The sequence below is a fragment of the Mirounga leonina genome, unplaced genomic scaffold (assembly GCF_011800145.1).
Source record: "Mirounga leonina isolate KUSES-001 unplaced genomic scaffold, KU_Mleo_1.0 Mir_166, whole genome shotgun sequence".
Taxonomy (NCBI): Eukaryota; Metazoa; Chordata; class Mammalia; order Carnivora; family Phocidae; genus Mirounga; species Mirounga leonina.
In genome coordinates this window covers 13,032,387-13,052,672 of record NW_023270418.1, presented here as the reverse complement: position 1 = coordinate 13,052,672, position 20,286 = coordinate 13,032,387, and the positions used below count along the sequence as shown (strand labels likewise).

Below are 20,286 nucleotides of genomic sequence, written 5' to 3'. Positions count from 1 at the left end.
AGTGTCCGGGAAGTGGCCCCTCGCAGGGGGCCTGCAGCAATCCACACCGACTTCCGCAGGCCGCGGATCCTGACGCTCTGCCCGCGGGAGGCCCCGTTTGTGAAATCGTACACGCCTTCGGTGGGCACCTCGTGAAGGCGCTAGCCCCGCGCCTTGCTCAGCGTGTCCTTTTTGAGGGTGTTTTCCCTACTCTCGGTCATCCGCTGTGTCCATTCTGAAGGCGCCGCCCCCTGTGACCAGCTGATTCTTTTAAAAATCGTGCTCTTACCGGGTGGTGACTTTCCTAAAGAGGCCAGGGGGTCCCAGCGGAGACCTGGCTCCCCACCCCTACTCAACTGCACTACCTCTACTTTCTAAGCAGATCAGCCCATACATTTTGCAGATTTAGAGACACAGCGCCTCTGTCACGTTAGCTTGTGATAATAAACAATTTCTGAAATGGAGGGAGAGACTTCAAACACGCTAGTTAACCCAGAGATTACTAGGTGTTCAGTTCTCGGGGAAACACCTCTTTTCTACCACTTTGCCCTGCCTTGTCTGGCTTAATCTGTTGGCTCTGGAATCCACCTAGAGTCAGGTACAATTTGAAGCCTGCTATGCGTGAGAAGTGGTGAATTTGCACTTCCCTACCGAGTTGATGTGTGGGAGCTCTTTATTGCTGGGTATTTCTGCTCTTTATTGGCTGGGTAATTCTGAGCAAGGTATTTAACCACACCTTCTTACCAGTAAAATGATAGGCCTTAATTTCTAGGGTGTTATAAGAACTAATGGAGATAATTCGTGAAAATCAGTTTGGCACCTGTTTGTGGAGAACAACGATGGCTGTTAATATTTCGCGGACCGTTGGGCGCCTGGGTGGCTCAGTTGGTTAAGCGACTGCCTTTGGCTCAGGTCATGTTCCCAGAGTCCTGGGATCGAGTCCCACATTGGGCTCCCGGCTCAGCGGGGAGCCTGCTTCTCCCTCTGACCCTCTCCTCTCTCAATCTGTTTCTCGCTCGCTCGCTCTCTAATAAATAAATAAATAAAATCTAAAAAAATAAAAAATAAAAAATAAATATTTTGCGGACCATTATCGTGACCCCACAGCAGCTGTTTCTGTTCACCACAGGGCCATCTCACTCCCACTTCTTTTTTTTTTTTTTTTTAAAGATTTTATTTATTTATTTGAGACAGAATGAGAGACAGAGAGCATGAGAGGGAGGAGGGTCAGAGGGAGAAGCAGACTCCCCGCCGAGCAGGGAGCCCGATGCGGGACTCGATCCCAGGACTCCAGGATCATGACCTGAGCCGAAGGCAGTCGCTTAACCAACTGAGCCACCCAGGCGCCCCTCACTCCCACTTCTTAAGGAAGGCACACAGACCTCAGAATGTTCCTTGACGGGGGTGGCAACATTTCTCAAACTGTGGATATTTACTCTGGTGGCAAATGTATAACCCCAGGGTAGGTAGGGAGTAGCCTTCCGGAGGTTCATCCATGCCTGCGGCTTTTGTATTTTCAAAACAGAAACTCCTGAGCGAGAGAAGCCAGGCAGGGAGCTGGCGGGGTGGCAAGGCCCGGGCCACTCACGGGCGAGGGGAGAGTGGATGGGGCTCTTTCGTGTCCCTCCTCTGGCTCCAGGCAGAGGGCACGGGGTGCCAGCAGGAGGTGCTGAGGCCTCTTCCCCATCCATTAGGGTGCAGAGACCTCAGGACACCCACCTCTCAGGGTCAGGGGCCAGGAAGAAAGATCCACGGATCCGCAGGATCTCGGAACGGGAGGTGCAGTAGACATGCCTGTCTGAGTCAGGGCAGGAGGCCTGTGGTTGGTAACATCCGCCACTTCCCTGGGCTTGGCTGTGTCTCAAGCACATACCTGTTTTATCTCACTGAGTCCTCACGGTGTTGGGAAGCGCCTCAGTGCCTGTCCCTTGTCATAGCTGAGGCAAATGTGGCTCAGGGGGGCAGTGACCCCTGCACCCCTCACGGCCTCACTGTGCAGGGCTGCTGAGGGCAGCTATCCTCCTGTGGGGCCGGCCGGGGGCGGGAGGTGGCCATTCGGAGGCTGTTGTAGATTCTGAAGATGCCAGAGGGAAGTGAGGGTTACTTGTAAAGAAAGGCCAGGCTCCATTTGATTTTCTTCCTGGTTCCCCACACATCAGAAGGCAACCTGTCTCTTTCCTCCGGGCCTGACCTGCTCAGTGTTTTCTTCTTTGGGCAAGGCCAGAACCTGTTCTTCTGCTTCTCAACCCTCCCCTGACCTTGATCAGCCAATTTCTGAGCAGCAGATGACCTTCAGAGGCATAGGGATGACATTCCTAACTGAGGGGGCGGTGGGGGCTCGCCCAGCAAGAACCCCCGCTGTCTGCCGGGCCCGGCCGGTGGGGCTGAGAGGAGGAGAGCGTGGAGCACCCTGCTTTAGAGGCGCTCTTGCCTCCTTGTTTCAGGGGGTGGGGTCAGGGAAGTAGGGGCGGGATTGGGAGACTCGAGGCTTAGACTTAGACAGTGAGAACCTTCTCTGTGTTTTGGCTTCCTTATCAGGTGAAAGGAGGGGTTGAGTCATTTCAGCCCTCCCGTTTCCTCCCCTGATGCTCCCTGCCACACACGTAGGCGTAAATGTAAGGGGACTGGTCATCAAAGTTAGCGGGACCCCTCTTTACTTCCCCAGAGGGGAGGAGGTGACCAAGGCACTGTCTCCATCACCCTGACTAAGGTGGGGAGCCGGAGCTTCTGTGCATGCTAAACCTTTGCCTCCTGTTCTGCTGCAGAAGGCCTGCTGGTGCCCTCCAGACTCACCCCTGGGGTCTGACACACTTGGTGGCATGGCCTGCAGAGGTGGCCCTTGCTAGGCCCCCCTCCTCCGCCAGCAGCTTGGGGCTGGGCCGGCAGAGTGGGAATTGTAGTTGCTGTATTAAGTATTTTTCTCACATTCTCATTTGACTCAACAACCCTTCTGGGGAAGAGAGTGCCACCCCCACTGCATGATCGTGACCACTGTGGCTTGGAGGGACTGAGGTTTATTCAAAGGTAACTGTTTATTCCTGGCCACCCAAGGTGAGAGCTGGGGCAGGGCCCGGGTATTGCCGACGCTTGGCCCTGTGTGCATTGACTCCCCATAGCTGCCCTTCCCACCAGGACGGCGAGCATTTCTTCAGTAACCTGAGGTTTGGGGGCAAGAGGAGGGACCAGGAGAGCACCCTGGTTCATGGCACCCCAAACCACTTCTTGCTCTGCTAGCTCCTTCCCCGTGTTTCCTGAAGGCTGCAGGCCTTCCAACTGTTGGTTTCTGAAATAGCCAGCAGTCCTTTGTTGGTGCGTGACAACCCTCTGCGTCCCTTCCTTCCAGATTCTGTGGACAATCACCATGAGAAGCAAAGGAGGATTCATCCTGCACCTGCTCGTCCTGGCTGTCCTCTGCCATTCAGGTGAGTGGTCCAAGGGGACGTGGATCCAGACCATCTAGGTCAGCTTGATCATAAGCTTCGTTTCTCTCAGGCCTCAGGAAGACGGAGCGGATGCCCCTGGCCTTGGACCTGGCTTTGCTTCTTTTGCCTTCCAGTGTGACAGGTCCAGGGCCGTGTGACCGCTCCTTCCTGCATTACAGCCGTGCCCTCCTTGGGGCACCGGCCTGAGTGACAGCCCAGCCTGGGTGACAGAGTAGCTTTTCGGGGGGAGCAGGGCAGGGGGTACACGCAGCAGCTGAAGTTTCTGCCTCTCGCCAGCTGTTGGGGACCCCAGTGGGCGCCCTCTTTAGGGTGCTGAGCTCCGTGCGGGGGCGTCCGCCGTGCGGTGGTGAGGACGACGACCCTGGGAGCAGCGGTGACAGCTAGCTCACGGCACTCGTGAACTGCCGCCCTTCCCAGTGTTTCGTACGCACCCGCTTACTGAATCCGCCTGTCAGCACCATGGAGTAGCTCCTGGGTTTGCCATCATCTTATAAATGACCAGACTAAGGCCCAAAGAGATGAACTAATTGTAAAATGTCACACAGAAGTGGTGCAACCCAAACTTGAGCCCCAGATGGACTGGCACCCGAGTGGCTGCTCCGAACTCCTTCCCCAGTAGTTGTGTGTGCCTGAGTCTTAGTTCTGTAACGGTAGAGACACCTCTGTTACTGGGGCGCCTGGGTGCTCAGTCAGGTAGACTGACTCTTGATTTCGCCTCAGGGTCGTGGGATCAAGCCCTGCATCAGGCACCCCGCGCAGTAGGGAGTCTGCTTCTCCCTCTCCCTCTGCCCCTTCCCCTGCTCCCTCACTCTCGCTCTCAAATAAATGAATAAATCTTAAAAACAAAAAACAAACAAACAAAAAACCCCACCTGTGTTAATTTGCTTTGCTTCATGATAAGGATCAGGTTTTTTTTTTCTGCTTCTGTCCAGTTAGTTCTGCCAGTTTTTCAGGTTTTTTTGGTGGGGGAGAGGCAGAAAGGGAGGTAGCAATGCAGTGAGCAAGGAACAGATCTCTGCTGTGTCAGAGCATGTCTTGGATATTACTAGCTTTAGCAGCTCCCATATATTGAATTCTTTCTGTGTCCTAGGGACTGTGCCAAGCCCCGGTCTCACTTAACCCTTCCAGCCACCCCATGAGGGATCATGGTTGTTCTTCCCATTTTATAGTTGAGGGAACTGAAGCAAAGAAGGAACTAGCCCAAGGACACATTTGAATATGCTCTGCCTTTTGGAGAAAAAAGAGCCGTCATGACCCTCCCTGCCCACCTCTGTCACTCCCAGCCGGGGCGGGGCGGGTGCTCATGTGGCTTCATGACCCTCCCTGCCCACCTGTGTCACTCCCAGTCGGGGCGGGTGCTCATGTGGCTCATGCCTGTGACAACATGACGTGACTGTCTCTGTTCTTCTGCCTGGTGTAGTCCCTGTGGGCGGAATCGCCTGGTGATGCCCGAGCCCCAGCAGCCGGCATCTGCTTACGGAGCAGGATTGGGTTTGGGGCCAGCAGCTGCTCTGTGACAGGTCCCCAGCCCTTGCACAGAGAGTCAGGGTCTGTCTGGAGCATGAGCGCACCCAGGGGAGACACGTCCCTGGCTGCTGCCTGGGCTCTGAGGAAAATGCAGGGGCGTCTTCCTCTCACCTCTGTTAGCCCAGAGTCGGATCTCTGCACAGTCTGTGCTCTTTCCTTCTCTTTCCCTCTCTGGACCGTTAGAAGAACGTCATGGTTAAACCAAGCTTGGGTTTCAGCACCAATGGCCTGGGTTTGAGTCCCAACTCTCCTTTGTAACGTGAGACTTTGGACAAGTTAGTTAACATTTTAGTCCTGTTTTCTCTTCAAACATGGGGCCGGAGATCACTGAGCCTACCTGTCATAACAGTTCTGCAAAGATCAAGAGCTTAGCGTGGAGGCACACAGGATCTCTGCACGCCGAATGAACATGTTAGCTGTATTTCTGCCCCACACAAGTTCCAAGTGTGAGCTTTGGTTCCTCTGTCAAGAAGCCAGAAGAGGTCTGGCTGTAGCCAGCAGAAGAGTCAGTCCTCAGAACAGCCTTTTCAGATGGCCCTCCCCAGTATCCAGGCTAGAACATTCTTCCCTCTTTCATCCTCCTCTCCCACGCAGGTGTACACATCTGGAACAGGGAGGGGACTGCAGAAAAATCGCATCTTTGTCCCTTCTCATGGTGGCCCCTCACACAGGCACGACTAACGCTAACTAACATTGAGAGGGAGGAGGCAGAGTGGGCTAACGGAGCCTGGCCCCTGGGTGTGGGGGCTGGCTCCGGCCATGCTGCTTTGGGTGTCCTTCGGGGTCCTTGGGTGAGCCACTTCACCTCTTCAGGCATCTGTCATCTGCAAACAAAGTGGGTGGGGGAGCGCTTTTTGGGCTGACATTTCAGAGGTTAATCTGGAACCTTCCCAAATCAGAGGGTCCTCTGCTAGGTGGGATTTCACACCTGTGAAGGCAAGCATGGCCATTTTATATGTTATAGAGCGCTTGACTCCTGTGGTGCTCAGATGGTGAGGAGCCACTTTCTTCTGGCCTTCTGGAAAATTCCCCTCCCTGCGTGATGAATGTAGGCTTTGGCCTTAGAACTACAAGTCAGCTCTTGGGTTCTAAAACCCACACTGGGTCTGGGTTTAACCATGACATTCTTCTATGAGATTTTACATATTTCATCTTTGAAAATGTCTTTTCACACAGATATGTACTACCAAATAACTGAGTATCAGTCTAGGGGAATGTGATCAAAAAGAGCATATTCATGGCCTGGAAGGCATTTATAGAATTCTGTTAGTTTTTTCTCTTGGTAGTTTCCTTTTAATATGTCATTACATTGCAGATTAAGCACTTCTTTTTTTAATCACTTCTAGTTGAAGGCAAGAGGAAACTTCTCAATTGCATGGTTATGTGGATTTTGTTCTTTGGGCTTTTGGGGTTTTTTTAAAATTTTATTTATTTATTTGTCAGAGAGAGAGATTGAGGAACACAAGCAGGAGGAGTGGGAGACGGAGAAGCAGGCTTCCTGCTGAGCAGGGAGCCCGATGCGGGGCTCGATCCCAGGACCCTGGGATCATGACCTGAGCCAAAGGCAGACACTTAACTGACTAAGCCCCCCAGGTGTCCCAGTCATGTGGATTTTGAAATATGGAAATTGCTTTTGCACTTGTATCAGGGTCCAAAAAATGCTGCTGGAACTGTAGCTTGAGGTTGGGAAAATATATCTGCTACAGGTTTGTACGGGAACGGAAGCAGGCTATGAGTTGCCGACCTCAGCCTCATACCAGTGGCAATGGTGGGCTCCCTTCTGCTGCCGGGGGCGGGGGGGCAAGTCAGTGGAGATCTTACAAGCGCTGACAGGGTGTGTTCTTGATTCTAGGTCATAGCCTGACATGTTACAACTGTGCTGACAGTGTTGCGTGCAATAAGACCACCATTTGTTCGCTTAATCTTGATGCGTGTCTTTTGGTCAAAGCCGGTAAGAGCCTGCCCCTTCCCTGTCTCCTCAGGGTAACGGGATGATGAGGGCCTGGGAAAAAATGTGTGCCACGCTTATTCTCATGAGACCTGTATTCAACAAGTAATGGTTACCATCTAAGAAATAAAAATAAAAGCACCCTTCAAGGTTTTTCTGTTTTTCTACCCTCTACCACAAAGTCCTTCCAGGGGCATCATCAGGGAATGCTGAACATGTCCGGTAAACTCATAAAAGGCTCGGGAGACCCACAGGTTCAGAAAAACCTGATAGAAAGGAGGAGAAGATTAATTTCCCCAGAAAGGAGAAATCCCTCAATAAGTAAGGACACATCAGAATTATCCTGTCAGAGTGGACGATCTGATCATTTTGATGTAAAGTCCTGGAATGTGGGTAACATTCCGAGCCCTACGTATGCAAGGTCCTTGATTCTGGAGGGGGACCACGATCATTCATTGTTAATGTAGAAAGCGCAGTAAGGCCCCTGGAGAGAATGTAGCCATTTGTCCCACAGATATTTGAAAACCAGTTATGTGTGAGCACATATGTCAAGTTAACCTTGATCATCTGTGTCTCTTGGACCCCCCCCCCAACTACAAAAAGTCTAATTTCCAAATGAGAGAATAAAGGCAATATTATGTGTAGAGTAAGAATTAGATTTGCAGTTAGGAGCTCTGAACTCCAATCTCTGTCCTGCCTCCAGTAAGTTCTCTCTGCCTGTGTTTTTTGGTTTATGAAATGTGTGTGTTGGACGGTAGAGGTGAGGAGGAGTTGTAACAAGTGGACCACTCTGCTGGGGGACGCTAAGAACAGGTTCTTTAGGGTCGGGATGGGCGTCCCAGGGGGCTAAATGAGAACTCTGTACTTTCTGCTCAATTTTGCTGTGAATCTCAAACTCCTCTAAAGGATAAAATCTATTTTTTTGAAGGATAATTTTAAAGGATAAATATTTTTCTTCTTAGGAACTTAAGTCCCAAAACTTCAGCTTGACATGTGATGGTAGCATTTCTTGAAATAGAGACATTCTGACCTTACAGTAAGACCGATCCTACCAGAGCACCTCAGTCCCCCTCCAGCTGGGATTGACATCTCCTGGGAGAGGCAGGGCACACTGTCGTCATAAACACGAGTGAAAGTCAGGTACTCCAGTGGAGAAATCATTCCACTACTCTAGCTACACCCTACCCTCTCCCCCACTGTAAAAGAGGAATATTTCTCTCCCAGGGTCAGTGGGACAGATAGAGGAGAAAATGGGTATGTTGGTGCTATACAGAGAGTCCAGAAGAGAGGAGGCAGGTGTTAGGTGTTCATTCAGCCACTATTTACTGGTGTCCCAGCCTGTCCCAGAACTGTAAACAATGTACTTAAACTGTGGCATAAGCCTTTGGTGACGGCACCGAGTGATCATTGCTGGAATGACCTTAGGAATAAGGGGCGCACGTAGAGGTGCCAAGAGCAATGAGGGACTGTTGCTTGGTGAAGTTAGACTCAAACTAAGTCTTCAAAGAGATCAGGGATGATGCACCCAGCAGAGAGAAACTCTTAACATTCTGGGGACTCTGATCATCCACCTTATTTGGGTAATTCTGCTAGTGGCTTGGTGAGAAGCTCACCATCGTAGGTGGTTATGCAAATGAGCTCATTGAAGTAGAGTGCTTGGCTCACTGCAGGCCACGTAGTAAATGATTCATTCATTGGTAGCAATTATTAATAAACTGCTATCTGCTTTCTCCGGGCTGTTAGGCTGCCCCAGTTAAAATTCTGGTCACTTGAATGTTTTTCCAGCTCTAATTCCTGATTAGGATTACATAAAGCAGTAACTTGTCCTATTCAACAGCATCCTCTAGTTCACTAGTAGAAGCATCCACTTAAATACTTATGACCCAAGAAAGCAGAGTCACTAGAACAGTCTGTGGCCTCTGCCACTTGACCAAATTTCATTAAAATCCAGCCCAAGCGCTCATCCCCTCCGAGGGGGAGGATGAGACAGTTATATCTGCAGTTATAAATGTAGTTTTGTTCCCAGCTGTGAATGAAATGTTAGTTACAACAAGCCCTTAATAAGGAAATAGGCATCTGTATGGGTTTTTTTCTTTCCAGCACAGAGGTTGAGAGAGTGATCCCAGGGCCAGGACCATCCCTTCTCTGTTGGGGTGTCTCCAGCAGCTAGCACACCGTGGTCTTGGCACACAGTTATTTTTGGAGAGGAAAATTGACCATAATGCCTCTCAACCAGCACACTGTTTTTCCCTTAACATCGTTTTTCTGAATAGTCAAAAACCACAATAAGATACTTGGCATAGATATTTTGGGCCTTTATTTTTCCATGTGTGCAAAAGTTGGGACCATAATGGCATTATTTTTTTTAATTCTTCCTGTATTACTGAATAGTCCAATGATATTTAAATGGAATTTAAAATATTTTGAAAATCCATCCAATGACTTAAAAAAAAAAAAATCCATACAGAAATATATAAATGAAAGATAGGCTTCTGGGAAGGCAACACTGTTAAACTCCTTGGGAATCTTTCCAGAGAAAATGAATGCATTTACCCCCAGACACACACTTCATTTATGCATATGGCCCCCATTCTACATCCTGGTCTGCATCCGTCCTATTGAGGTAAAACTCACGTACCAGAAAATGTACATTTTACAGTGTACTGTTCAGTGGCTTTTAGTATATTCACAGGGTTGCACCACTATCACCACTAACTCCAGAATATTTTCATCCCAGGAAGAAAGCCCATACCCATCAGCAGTCACTCCCCGCCCCTCCCTCCCACATACCTTAACAGTTACTAATCAACTCGCCATCTCCAAGGCTCTGCCTGGTCACTTACTGTGAACTGAATCATACAGTGGGTGTGGCCTCCGTGACTGGCTTTTTCCACTGAGCAGAGTGTTTTTAAGGTTCGCCCATGTCATGGCCAACGTGTCGGTACATCCAGTCCTTTTTGTGGCTGAATCACACTCCGTTGCGTGGAGAGACCACATTGTGTTGATCCACTCACCAGCCGACGGACACCTGGGTTTCCACTTGGTAGCTGTTACAAATAATGCTGCTCTGAACATTTGTGTACAAGCTTTCGTGTGAACGTAGTTTTCAGTTCTCCTGGGTGTACGTACTTAGAAGTGGAATTGCTAGGTCATATGGTAACTCTTTTTGGGGGCGGGGGGTATAGTTGACACGCAATAGTAGTTTCAGTGTATAACTTAGCATTTGACAAGAGTGCGCATGCTGCTGGGTTCACAAGCGTACCCATCCCGTGTCCCCTTATACCGCTGTTCCGGTAGCGTTGACTGTATTTCCTATACAGTCTTGTCTTCCCGTGACATGCGTTCCGTAACTGGAGTCCTGGATCTCCCTCTCCCCTTCACCTGTTTTTCCCAACCGCCCCCCTCCTTCCCTCTTGGCAATCACCAGTTTATTCTCTGTATTTATAGGTCGGATTCTGCTGGGGTTTTTTTTTTTTTTTAAAGATTTTTTTTATTTGAGAGCGAGAATGAGAGAGAGAGAGCATGAGAGGGGGGAGAGTCAGAGGGAGAAGCAGACTCCCTGCCGAGCAGGGAGCCCGATGCGGGACTCGATCCAGGGACTCCAGGATCGTGACCTGAGCCGAAGGCAGTCGCTTAACCGACTGAGCCACCCAGGCGCCCTGATTCTGCTGTTTATTTATTTATTTTTTAGATTCCACTTATGAGTAGAATCATACAGGATTTGTCTTTTTCCGTCTGTACTGAGCATAGTACCCTGAGTCTGTACTAAGCATAGTACCCTCTAGGTCCATCCATGTATGTTGTCTCCAATGGCATGATCTCATCCTTTTTTCTGGCCACGTGATATTCCAGTGTGTGTGTGTGCGCGTACCACATCTTTATTCATTCATCTACCAATGGACACATGGGTTGCTTCCATGTCTCGGCTATTGTAAATAATGCTACTATAAACGTAGGGATGCATGTATCTTTTCAAATTAGTGTTTTTGTTTTCTTTGGGTAAATGGCCAGCAGTGGAATTACTGGATCATTGGTATTTGTAACTCTATTTTTAACTTTTTTAGTAATTGCCAGACTTCTCCAGAGTATCAGCACCATTTTGCCTTCCCCCCAGTGGTGGGAACAGAGGTTTTCAGTTTCTCCACTTCCTTGTCAACACTCATTCTGGGTGTGAAGGGAAGCTGATTGTGGTTTTGATTTGTATTTTCCTAATGACTGATGATACTGAACATCTTTTCATGTGCTGATGGGCCATTTGTATATCTTTTTTTGAAGAAATCTCTGCATCCTTTGCTCATGCTTGTATTTTTATTAATGAGTTGTAAGAATGTTTTCTATATTCTGGATACTAGACTCATCATATATATGATTTGCAAACATTTTCTCCCTTTTTGTGGGTTGTCTTTTTGTTTTCTACAGTGCCCACTGATGCACAAAAGTTTTCTATTTTAATGGGGTCCAATTTATCCATTTTTCTACATTTTTTTTTTTTTAACTCAGACTCCACTTCAACACATGCAGGCCTGTGTCCTTCCTTTTCTACCTGGATTTCCATTGTACGGAACTCTACCCTTATTTCTTCAAACGTTTCTTTAGTAATGGACTGATTTTTATCTTTTAGTTTCTTGCTGTGACAGATGGTGATGCCGTGACCATTCTCGAGCATCTACCTTAACCTTTTTCACAAGTAACGTCATAAAGTCAATTCTAGACGTAGGATTGTTGGATCAAAGGGAATATGGGTTTAAAAATCTTAGCAAACCTCTAAAACACCAGCGTGATTGGCTATTGCACCACAAACTCTACGGGCTCTGATGAACCTTTGTTTTTAGGGAAAAGTTCTACATCTTGAGCTGTATCATCATTTGCTCAGTTGTTCCCTAGCCCAATGAGGGTACCTGTTGTCGCCCAGAAGTCTCTACTTCCATGAGTAGCTAAGTTCTAGGAAATAGAATCGAGAGGTCAAAGGCAGGTACCGAACTGTACCCACGGGCTTGCTTACCCTTGTGTGTGTCTTTTCCCCACAGAGCCAAACCTTTTTTACCACCGCTGTTGGAAGTTTCATGATTGCAATTACAACGTCATCTCCGAAACCTTAGGGCTGAGGAAGCTCCAGTATGACTGTTGCCAGCAGGATCTGTGTAACAGGAACGCCGCGGCCCGGGGCACCAACAGCGCAGCTCTGCTGCTGATCCCCCTGCTGGCCGCAGCCTGGACCCTTTGTCTCTAAATCAACACCGGGAGGCCTTCTCCTAAACCGTCCGTTTCTGTATATTTCTTATTTCCTTGGCTGCTGCCTTCCACATTTTTCACCTGGATCCCGCTGGGCAAGACTAAAACTAGCTTGAGCCGCGTGGTTAAGAGAGAGACTCCGAGAGACTTTGAAGACCAGTCCCGCCGGCAGCGAAGACCCGTCGGAGGGACAAAATGAAAGGGTGAAGCATGCACGATCTGAGCTAGGTCACATGCTTCTTCCTCGGCTTTTTGCAAGAGCAGCCTCGCCGTGACAGCTTGAGTACCTTAGATTCTCTGCATGCCCTGGTCATTTCCCCTCTGATGGCTGGGAGGTAGTTATTAAATACTCTGATCAGTGCTTTCTGGGGGGGGGGGGGGGGGGGGGGCTGGGGCAGGGGATTTTTTTCAACAGCCTCTCCCAGGGAATGCCTTCATCCTCTCCCTTCATGGCCCCCTATGCTGCCATGCAGGCCTGACCAAGCTCCCACGTGTGGGCTGTCGATCAGGCGAAGTGAGAGTCTCAGCGCAGGGGGCGGGGGGGGGGTGGTGGTGATTGCAATGACCTTTGTACTCTCAACTAGCAGGTGTCTGGCAGGGAAGGAGGGGAACTTCCCACACAGCAGGGTATGGAACCCCCAGGTCTGTCTTCTGAGAGCTAGCAGTTGGCTAAAACCCAAGTTTTCCTCTGTTCCTCAGTTGTGAATGGGCTTTGCTGTCTTCACTAGAAAAAACAAACAGCATATAATTATGATGTGTTAAAACTACCCCCCTAGGGGCGCCTGGGTGGCTCAGTCGGTTTAGCGTCTGCCTTCAGCTCAGGTCATGATCCCAGCGTCCTGGGATCGAGCCCTGCGTCAGGCTCCCTGCTCAGTGGAGAGTCTGCTTCTCCCTCTCCCTCTGCCTGCCTCTCTGCCTACTTGTGCTCTCTATCTATCTGTCAAATAAATAAATAAAATCTTTAAAAAAAAACAAAAAAAAAAACCCAAAACTACCCCCCTGACTTTTGTATCGGATTGGTGGGGTATCTTGGCTTTGTCACCCACAGTCCAAGACTGAACAGTGGGGCATTCTTTGTTAAAAATGACTCGCAGATTAAGTGTGCCTACTTTAAGTAGTACTGGTCGCAGGTCTCTTCCTCTGTGTGTACTTTATGAACACAAAGAGAAGAGCTCTGGGGCTGCAGCTTGGGACCTCCAGATGCCCTCGTAAACAGCAACGGGGGTGTGTTTTTTCCTGCCGACACCCGGCCTGTTGACCCCTAGCTGACTTAGCCCAGTTTGCAGAGGAGACATTTGTCAGGGTTATTAACATAATCACAAATGTTGAGGCTTTTGGAAGCTCTCCCAGTTTCCTAAAAAGTGATACACCTTTTCAGGAGGGTAGAGTTTTACTTTTCTTGGGGGTGTTGCTGAATAATTCTCAAGATCCAATAGATGTAAGGACACTTGTACTCTTATCATCCTGGCTGTCTTTAACAGCATAGCTTGACTTTTTGCAGCTGAAGGTGGGATTTCACGATTAACATTTTTTTAAACACCTTGATCATGTCATCTGTGCAACAAACTGGAATGACGGATGTCTTTCTGAAAATGAAATGTAACCGAGTGCATGAGTGTGATGACTGGCCCAGGAGGAGAGCAGCATCTGCAGTGTGTCCAGTGGTTGCAGCTAGTAGAAGAGAGCCTGGGCATTGTCAGCTTTCTCCTGTGGACGCCCTTCCTCGAACAGAGACAAACTGGGGCTTCCTCACCAAAACCTAGCATTGCCTTGGTGCTCTGTGTTCCTCACCAGCTCGGTGTCTTTCCTCACATCGTCTTTCCTTCTCTTGTCCAAGACAGAAGACCACCTGGAACTCTTTGCTCAGGAGGCTTCCTTCTGCCTAGGGCAGTACTGACCGGACCCACGGCCGCCGGCTGAGCAGTGCAGTGCCTTTCACATAGGCCTTTAGGAAACAGAACCAGTTTTGACTCACTCATGCAGAAAATGAATCTGGGGGACCTTTTGAGGGAGAGTCCAACCAGACTACAAAAAGCCAGGATTTGGGCAGTTCCAGAATGCGCTCTCAACATTCGGATTCCAGAGTGTGACTTGTCTGACTGCTGTCTTGGGTCCGTACTGAAAGTTTTTGTTTCTAAGAAGAGGCAGGAATCATTCGCTTCAAAGCAAAAAAGCACCTGGCTCTCCCTCCAGGCTTTGCGCCCACACTGGGGTCAGAGAGCACGAAGAAAGGGATAATTCTCTAAAGCAGAATCTCAGTGCTGCTACGTGGGGAGATGGGGAGAGGGCTCCTGGGAGTTGAAATCAGCATGGTCATAATGAACGGCCTTAAGCTTTGAGGTTTCTTTCTGTAGAAAGTTACTATGACTCATGCTATGGACTGAGCATTGGGTGTCTTGACCCAAAAGTAGTCCTGCAAAGGCCAGGTGACTGGAGAGTCAACAGCTTTTGTATGGCTTTATAAGAACTTTCATATTCGGTTTGATATTGGGTGATCATACCCCCATCGGATCTTCTCTCTCGGGGAATGAGGTATGGATGCAAGATACCCCCACTGGGTAGTAAGTGGAACGCCTAGTGTGTCCTGAAGGATGCTGACCCATCATCCAACTTAGGCTTGAAGGTACTGAGCCTCAAGGTATGGGTATATTTCCCCTGTGTCCTTGTAGTGGGCCCCACGACTTAACACGTAGTATGTGTCCTGATAAAATAAGAGCCTGTCTAGCCCACGTTTTGGACTTTAGGCCTCCTGAGAGCATGAACCTTGTTTTATATGTCTGAGTCCTTGGGGCCAGATGATTTCACCCTGCACCTTGTAAGTGCCTCGTCAGTGGTCAAAGTCCACTAGCTCACGTTGGGTTTGTTTGCTTACAAACATCTGAACTGATGCTAACATTTCTAAGAGATTCTTGATGTACTGGGGAGGCACAGAGTTGACCCGAAGTCGTACCGACCTGACATGCCCTCTGACGAGGGGAACTTGCGGGGTTCTCTGCTCTGTGGTCTACGTGGATTTCCAACTGTGCTATCATCTCACTTTGCTTAAGAGAAACTACATTTGGAGAAGTTGGCTGAATTGCTCCCGGTCACCAGGGTAGCACGTTGGCACGTCTAGGGTTCACACTCAGCTCCCCAAGGCAGCCCCCCTCTACTGCCCCACATCCTTTGCACACTGCCTTGAGCACACACCAGCGTGACTTTGGGAAAAAGCCTGGAGGGAGAGCCAGGTGCTTTTTTGCTTTGAAGCGAATGATTCCTGCCTCTTCTTAGAAACAAAAACTTTCAGTACGGTTGTTTTCACTGAACAGTTAGGTTAGCCAACGGGATGAGCTTTATAGAACCCAGTTAGGCCTTTCTGGGAACATGATACAATTACAAAATACTGTGTTTGCCACAGTCTGTTTCCAAGGCCCACTGCCTCTCGTAATTATTTCGTTTCAGTATAATAGCAGTTGAGTGGGTGGATTTTATAGTTGGAGGCCCGGGTTCTGATCCTGTCTCTGCCACGAATTGGCTGTCTCTAGACAAGTTTTTGGACCCTCTCTGAACTCTGGCTTCCTGCCCGTCGCTCAAAGAATTGTTGTGAGGCTTGGGATCTCACGTTTGTAAAGTGCATTTGTAAAGTGTCTGGCAGGTAGGAAGTGGGCTGTAATAAAAACGCAGGTTACACGAGTCCAGGGTGGTTAAAACTAAAGAGACCAGGGCGCCTGGGTGGCTCAGTTGGTTAAGCGACTGCCTTCGGTTCAGGTCATGATCCTGGAGTCCCGGGATGGAGTCCCGCATCGGGCTCCCTGCTCAGCAGGGGATCTGCTTCTCCCTCTGCCCTCTTCCTTCTCGTGCTCTCTGTCTCTCATTCTCTCTCTCAAATAAATAAATAAAATCTTAAAAAAAAAAAAAAACTAAAGAGACCTGAGAATCTCCAGTGACCACATTGTTGCATCCACTCCACTGGCTTTGGCCTAAGTAGAAATTGACCAGAGATCTTCATTTCATATTGCTTATTACAGGTTTGTTCACCATAAGATTTTTGTTTAAGCTAAAGCTTCCTATTTATTAACACATTATTTTGGAGTAAGGTAGATGACCACAGAACTTCCAGCTGGGTGCCTACGAGGCTCTGTTGTAGGTAAGGATGCTCTCCTTTTCCCCAGAAGGCATGTAGGTCCATAGCCTGGGAGGGGTGGGGCGGGGGCGGGGTGGGGGGATGCGGAGATAGCACAGACCCTGCAGGGGGCAGGTGCACTGAACTGGGAAACACAATTCCTATAGAATTGTGTATAGAATTGTAGAGTGAGGACCTTCATCTCGGTGATCGGCTTCCCTGAGGGTGCGGCTATCCCCATCCTCGCATCGTTGGCTCTGTGCAAGTTAGCCGACCCCATTATGTCGATCCCATAAACAGACCGTGCTCATGCGGGCTCAACTAACACCACCCAATCTGGCTGTAGGTTTTATATATAAATCAGGCAAACCTAAAATGCTGATGCTGATAAGGTGTGATGGCCTGAATGTAATGGAAACACCTTTCCTGGGTTGGTGTGACATGGTGTTATGGCCAGAACTGGAACTTAGTGTTCTAGTTCATAACCTCTACTGCTGTAGACAAAATGGGACCTGGCACTACATTTTCGACCCTGGAGTGTCGTGGTCATAACTTGAGGGCTTACCGTGTGCCAGGCACTATGCCAAGCACTGTATGTGTACGAGTTAGCTTAATTTTTCTCAGTAACTATGAATGGTATTTACTGTCTATACCCAAAGTCAGGTCTATCCACACCATAACTCCGTCCTTTTTGGGTGCTTGAATTAGTTTGAGAACGTTTCTGTTCTTTACAGCCAAGTATCCCTCACCAAGACATCTACTAGTGAAAAGGGTTAACTGATAGTTGCTAACTAAACCATCCTACTCCCCGAGCTGTGGGGAGCAGTTAAAAGAACACGAAAAATTGGGATGGAAGTAACATGTATATGAGATGAATAATGCAGCTTTGCCCCTCCCCCCCCCTTTTAAAGATTTTATTTATTTATTTGACAGAGAGAGACACAGCGAGAGAGGGAACACAAGCAGGGGGAGGGGCAGAAGGAGAAGCAGGCTTCCCGCCGAGCAGGGAGCCCGATGCAGGGCTCGATCCCAGGACCCCGGGATCATGACCTGAGCCGAAGGCAGACGCTTAACGACTGAGCCACGCAGGTTCCCCAGCTTTGCCCCTTTTTTAAGAGGTGGGTGGACAATAAAATCCCAGTACAACAGTCCTTTACTTAAAGGCAGAGCATCTGCAGCATGGTCGTAAAGGGTCCTTCTCTGTGCCCGTGAACCAACTAGCTCGGAGGCTTTGAGCTTCCTGCGTCACCTCCCTGAGCCTCTGTGTCTTCACCAGCTGTAACCATGGTACCTATCCTAATGAACGCTTGACTTTCAGCCTCCCAGCCTCTGTTGCCCCCACCTTCTGGTAACGGGAGCATACTCCTCTTTTGGGGAACTCCTTCTACCCGTAAGTGCGGTGTTGGTGGGACTGTTAATAAAGGTAGCCTACCCTCCTCCAGCCAAAAGTTGGGTATGTTCTCTCCTGGAATTTAAGTCTCGACTGGAGTTCTGCAAGGACTGAAAAAGAAATATTTTTGGGTGAAGGTGTGAGCCTCGCAGGAAGCCTGCAAGTAACAGACAACCCAACTTAGAGGAGCTTAACCAGACAAAGTCTGATTTTCTTGCATAAACAACCTGCAGGTAAGCAGCGGCCGGCATTCGGTCAGCTGCTCAACAATGTCTGGGCTGGTATATTTGTGATAGCCTTGTCTTTCCCTCCTGGTCACAAAGTGACTGCAGAAGTTCCAGCATTGCATCCAAGTTCAAGGCAGGAAGAGGAGTTGAAGGGAAAGCTTCAGTTGTTCCTATCACTCTTACCAGGAAAGTACAGTCTTTCCTAGGAATCTCCCAAATATCTTCTGGTCATACCTTCTGGCTGGAACTGTGTCTCACGGCCACCCCTACCTGAAAGGGGGACTGGCAAAGCTTGTATTTAAATTTTCCAACCTCTCTAGGGGAGGACAGCAAGGGTAAAAGGATAAGGGAATAGTCATTGAGAATAGCCAGCCAACAGTTGGCTACCCCCGCCCCCAGTGGCTACACTGAACACGCACTTGATTCCTCCCTGCTACCTGGATCCTGAAGTTGCTTTGCTTTTTCCTTCTCCTAAACCTAATTCTTAAGCTTCCAAATCCCTGAGCTATCTCATAGCCCTCCATGTAAATTCTCAGCGTCAACTTCTGTTGCTTAAGCACAGAAAATTCTGACAGCCCTAATCTCTAAGTGTTGCTGTAGGGATGACATGAGAGTGCGTAATAGTGAGTGGTCAGTAAGTGTTAGCTACAATTATTTTACCCAAGGTTGCCCAACTGGTTGATGCTGGTCGACCTTCCCCTGCATGCTCCATTCCACTAAATTGCCTCTCAGGCTCCAGTTTATTAAACAATTTGCTTACTCTGCAAAGTACAGAGTAAGTACAGAGGAACACATCTACCCAGGGAAAAAGAAGAAGGGCTGAACTGTATTTTCTAGAAACTTTTATAAATAGTGGGCATTGTGAAGGCGAGTGGGCATGCCTGGGCCCCCAGGTCCAGACCAACACAATGGTTAATTCAGATGAGTAATAAAGGAAGGGCTGTTCCGAGAATAGTTGGCCCATTGAATTGTGGCACACACAACTTCCAAGTGGAGCCAGCCCTTGCCAGGAAGAGGACAGGGGGCCAGATGCCCTGCTGTGGGCCTGCCCCGAGGGCTGGGGGCCCGTGGGAGGCTGGAGGAGGCGGCAGTGGGGCCTGCCCCCCCGTTTGGAACACCAGCTCTGATGCCAACCTGCCACAGGACCTCAGGTGAGGTGCTTAACCTCACATGCCTCAGTCTCTCATCTGGAAAATGGGGATAACAACACCTACTGCTTGGGTCATTAGGAAGATTAGTGGAGTTCAGGCAAGTGTGGGGCACGCAGTAGCCTCTCTTCATGAGTTTGCTCTCACTGTCCTCAGCAGGACAGCCGGGAAGCGGTTTCCAGGGTTCAGGCCTTGCTAAGTTATCTGGAGAAGGTTTGGTTTTCTAGAAGTGACATCCTCCCTTCCCTGCTCCATTCTCCTCATCAGTTCACCAGGGCTTAATGGTGAACTAAGGAACCCACCTACAGCTGTATAAGCCGCTCTGTATTGAGCACCCAGTGTGTTTCCCAGGGACTGCTTTACATGTCTTTCATCAGACGCTCCGACCCTGTGGCATACATAGTGTCTTCCTTTTATTGACCAGAACATTGAAGTTCAGAGAGCAGACATGATTTTCCCCAACTCACAGACTCCTGGGTTCACATATCCCTTCAGGCTACAGTAACAGACTACCACAGACTGGGGACTTGAGCAACAAGTCTGGAGGCCATTTCTCACAGGTCTGGAGGCTGGAAAGTGCAAGATCAAGTCTCTAGCATATTCGGTGTCTGGTGAAAACTCACTTCCGGGTTCACAGACATCCATCTTCTTCCTGTGTCCTCACTTGGTGGACGGGGCAAAGGAGGTCTCTGGGGTCTCTCTTCTAAGGGCATTAATCCCATTTGTGGGGGCTCCATCCTCATGAGCTCATCACCTCCCAAAGACCCCACCTCCTAACACCTTCCTCTTGGGGGTTAGGATATCAACATAGAAATTTTGGGGGGACACAAACATGTACTCATAACAACCCTGTTGTACTCTGAGCCACAAGCACTACATGTCCCTAAAAGCCATCCGGAGCCAAGGCAGGCATGGCCAATCGCGATATGCCCCTAAAGAAGCTGGGAACCGGGCGCCTGGGTGGCTCAGTTGGTTAAGCGACTGCCTTCGGCTCAGGTCATGATCCTGGAGTCCCTGGATCGAGTCCCACATCGGGCTCCCTGCTCGGCGGGGAGTCTGCTTCTCCCTCCGACCCTCCCCACTTTCATGCTCTCTCTCTCTCAGTCTCTCTCTCTCAAATAAATAAATAAAATCTTTAAAAAAAAAAAAAGAGGCTGGGAACCTGGATAGGATGTGACCACCAGTGGTGTGACTAGATGCAGAGCTAAGGTGCTGAAGAGCAGTGGGACTCCCAGGGCAGCAAACCCGGAAGAAGCTTGCTTATGTCCAGCAGACTATGATGAGGGAACC

The 20,286-nt window shown here is 49.2% G+C and overlaps 1 protein-coding gene across 2 annotated transcripts in view; it reads left to right on the top strand.

The window, feature by feature from the left end:
* The window catches only part of CD59 (CD59 molecule (CD59 blood group)), a 13,755-nt gene extending 892 nt beyond the window's left edge, over nucleotides 1-12,863 (top strand). For both annotated transcript variants that reach the window (XM_035012541.1, XM_035012540.1), the window contains exons 2-4: nucleotides 3,323-3,401; nucleotides 6,802-6,900; nucleotides 11,925-12,863. In XM_035012541.1, coding sequence (XP_034868432.1) covers nucleotides 3,341-3,401; nucleotides 6,802-6,900; nucleotides 11,925-12,127 — 363 coding nt within the window. In that variant the 5' untranslated portion in view covers nucleotides 3,323-3,340 and the 3' untranslated portion in view covers nucleotides 12,128-12,863. The remainder of the gene's footprint in view (nucleotides 1-3,322; nucleotides 3,402-6,801; nucleotides 6,901-11,924) is intronic.
* Nucleotides 12,864-20,286: the final 7,423 nt, after the last annotated feature.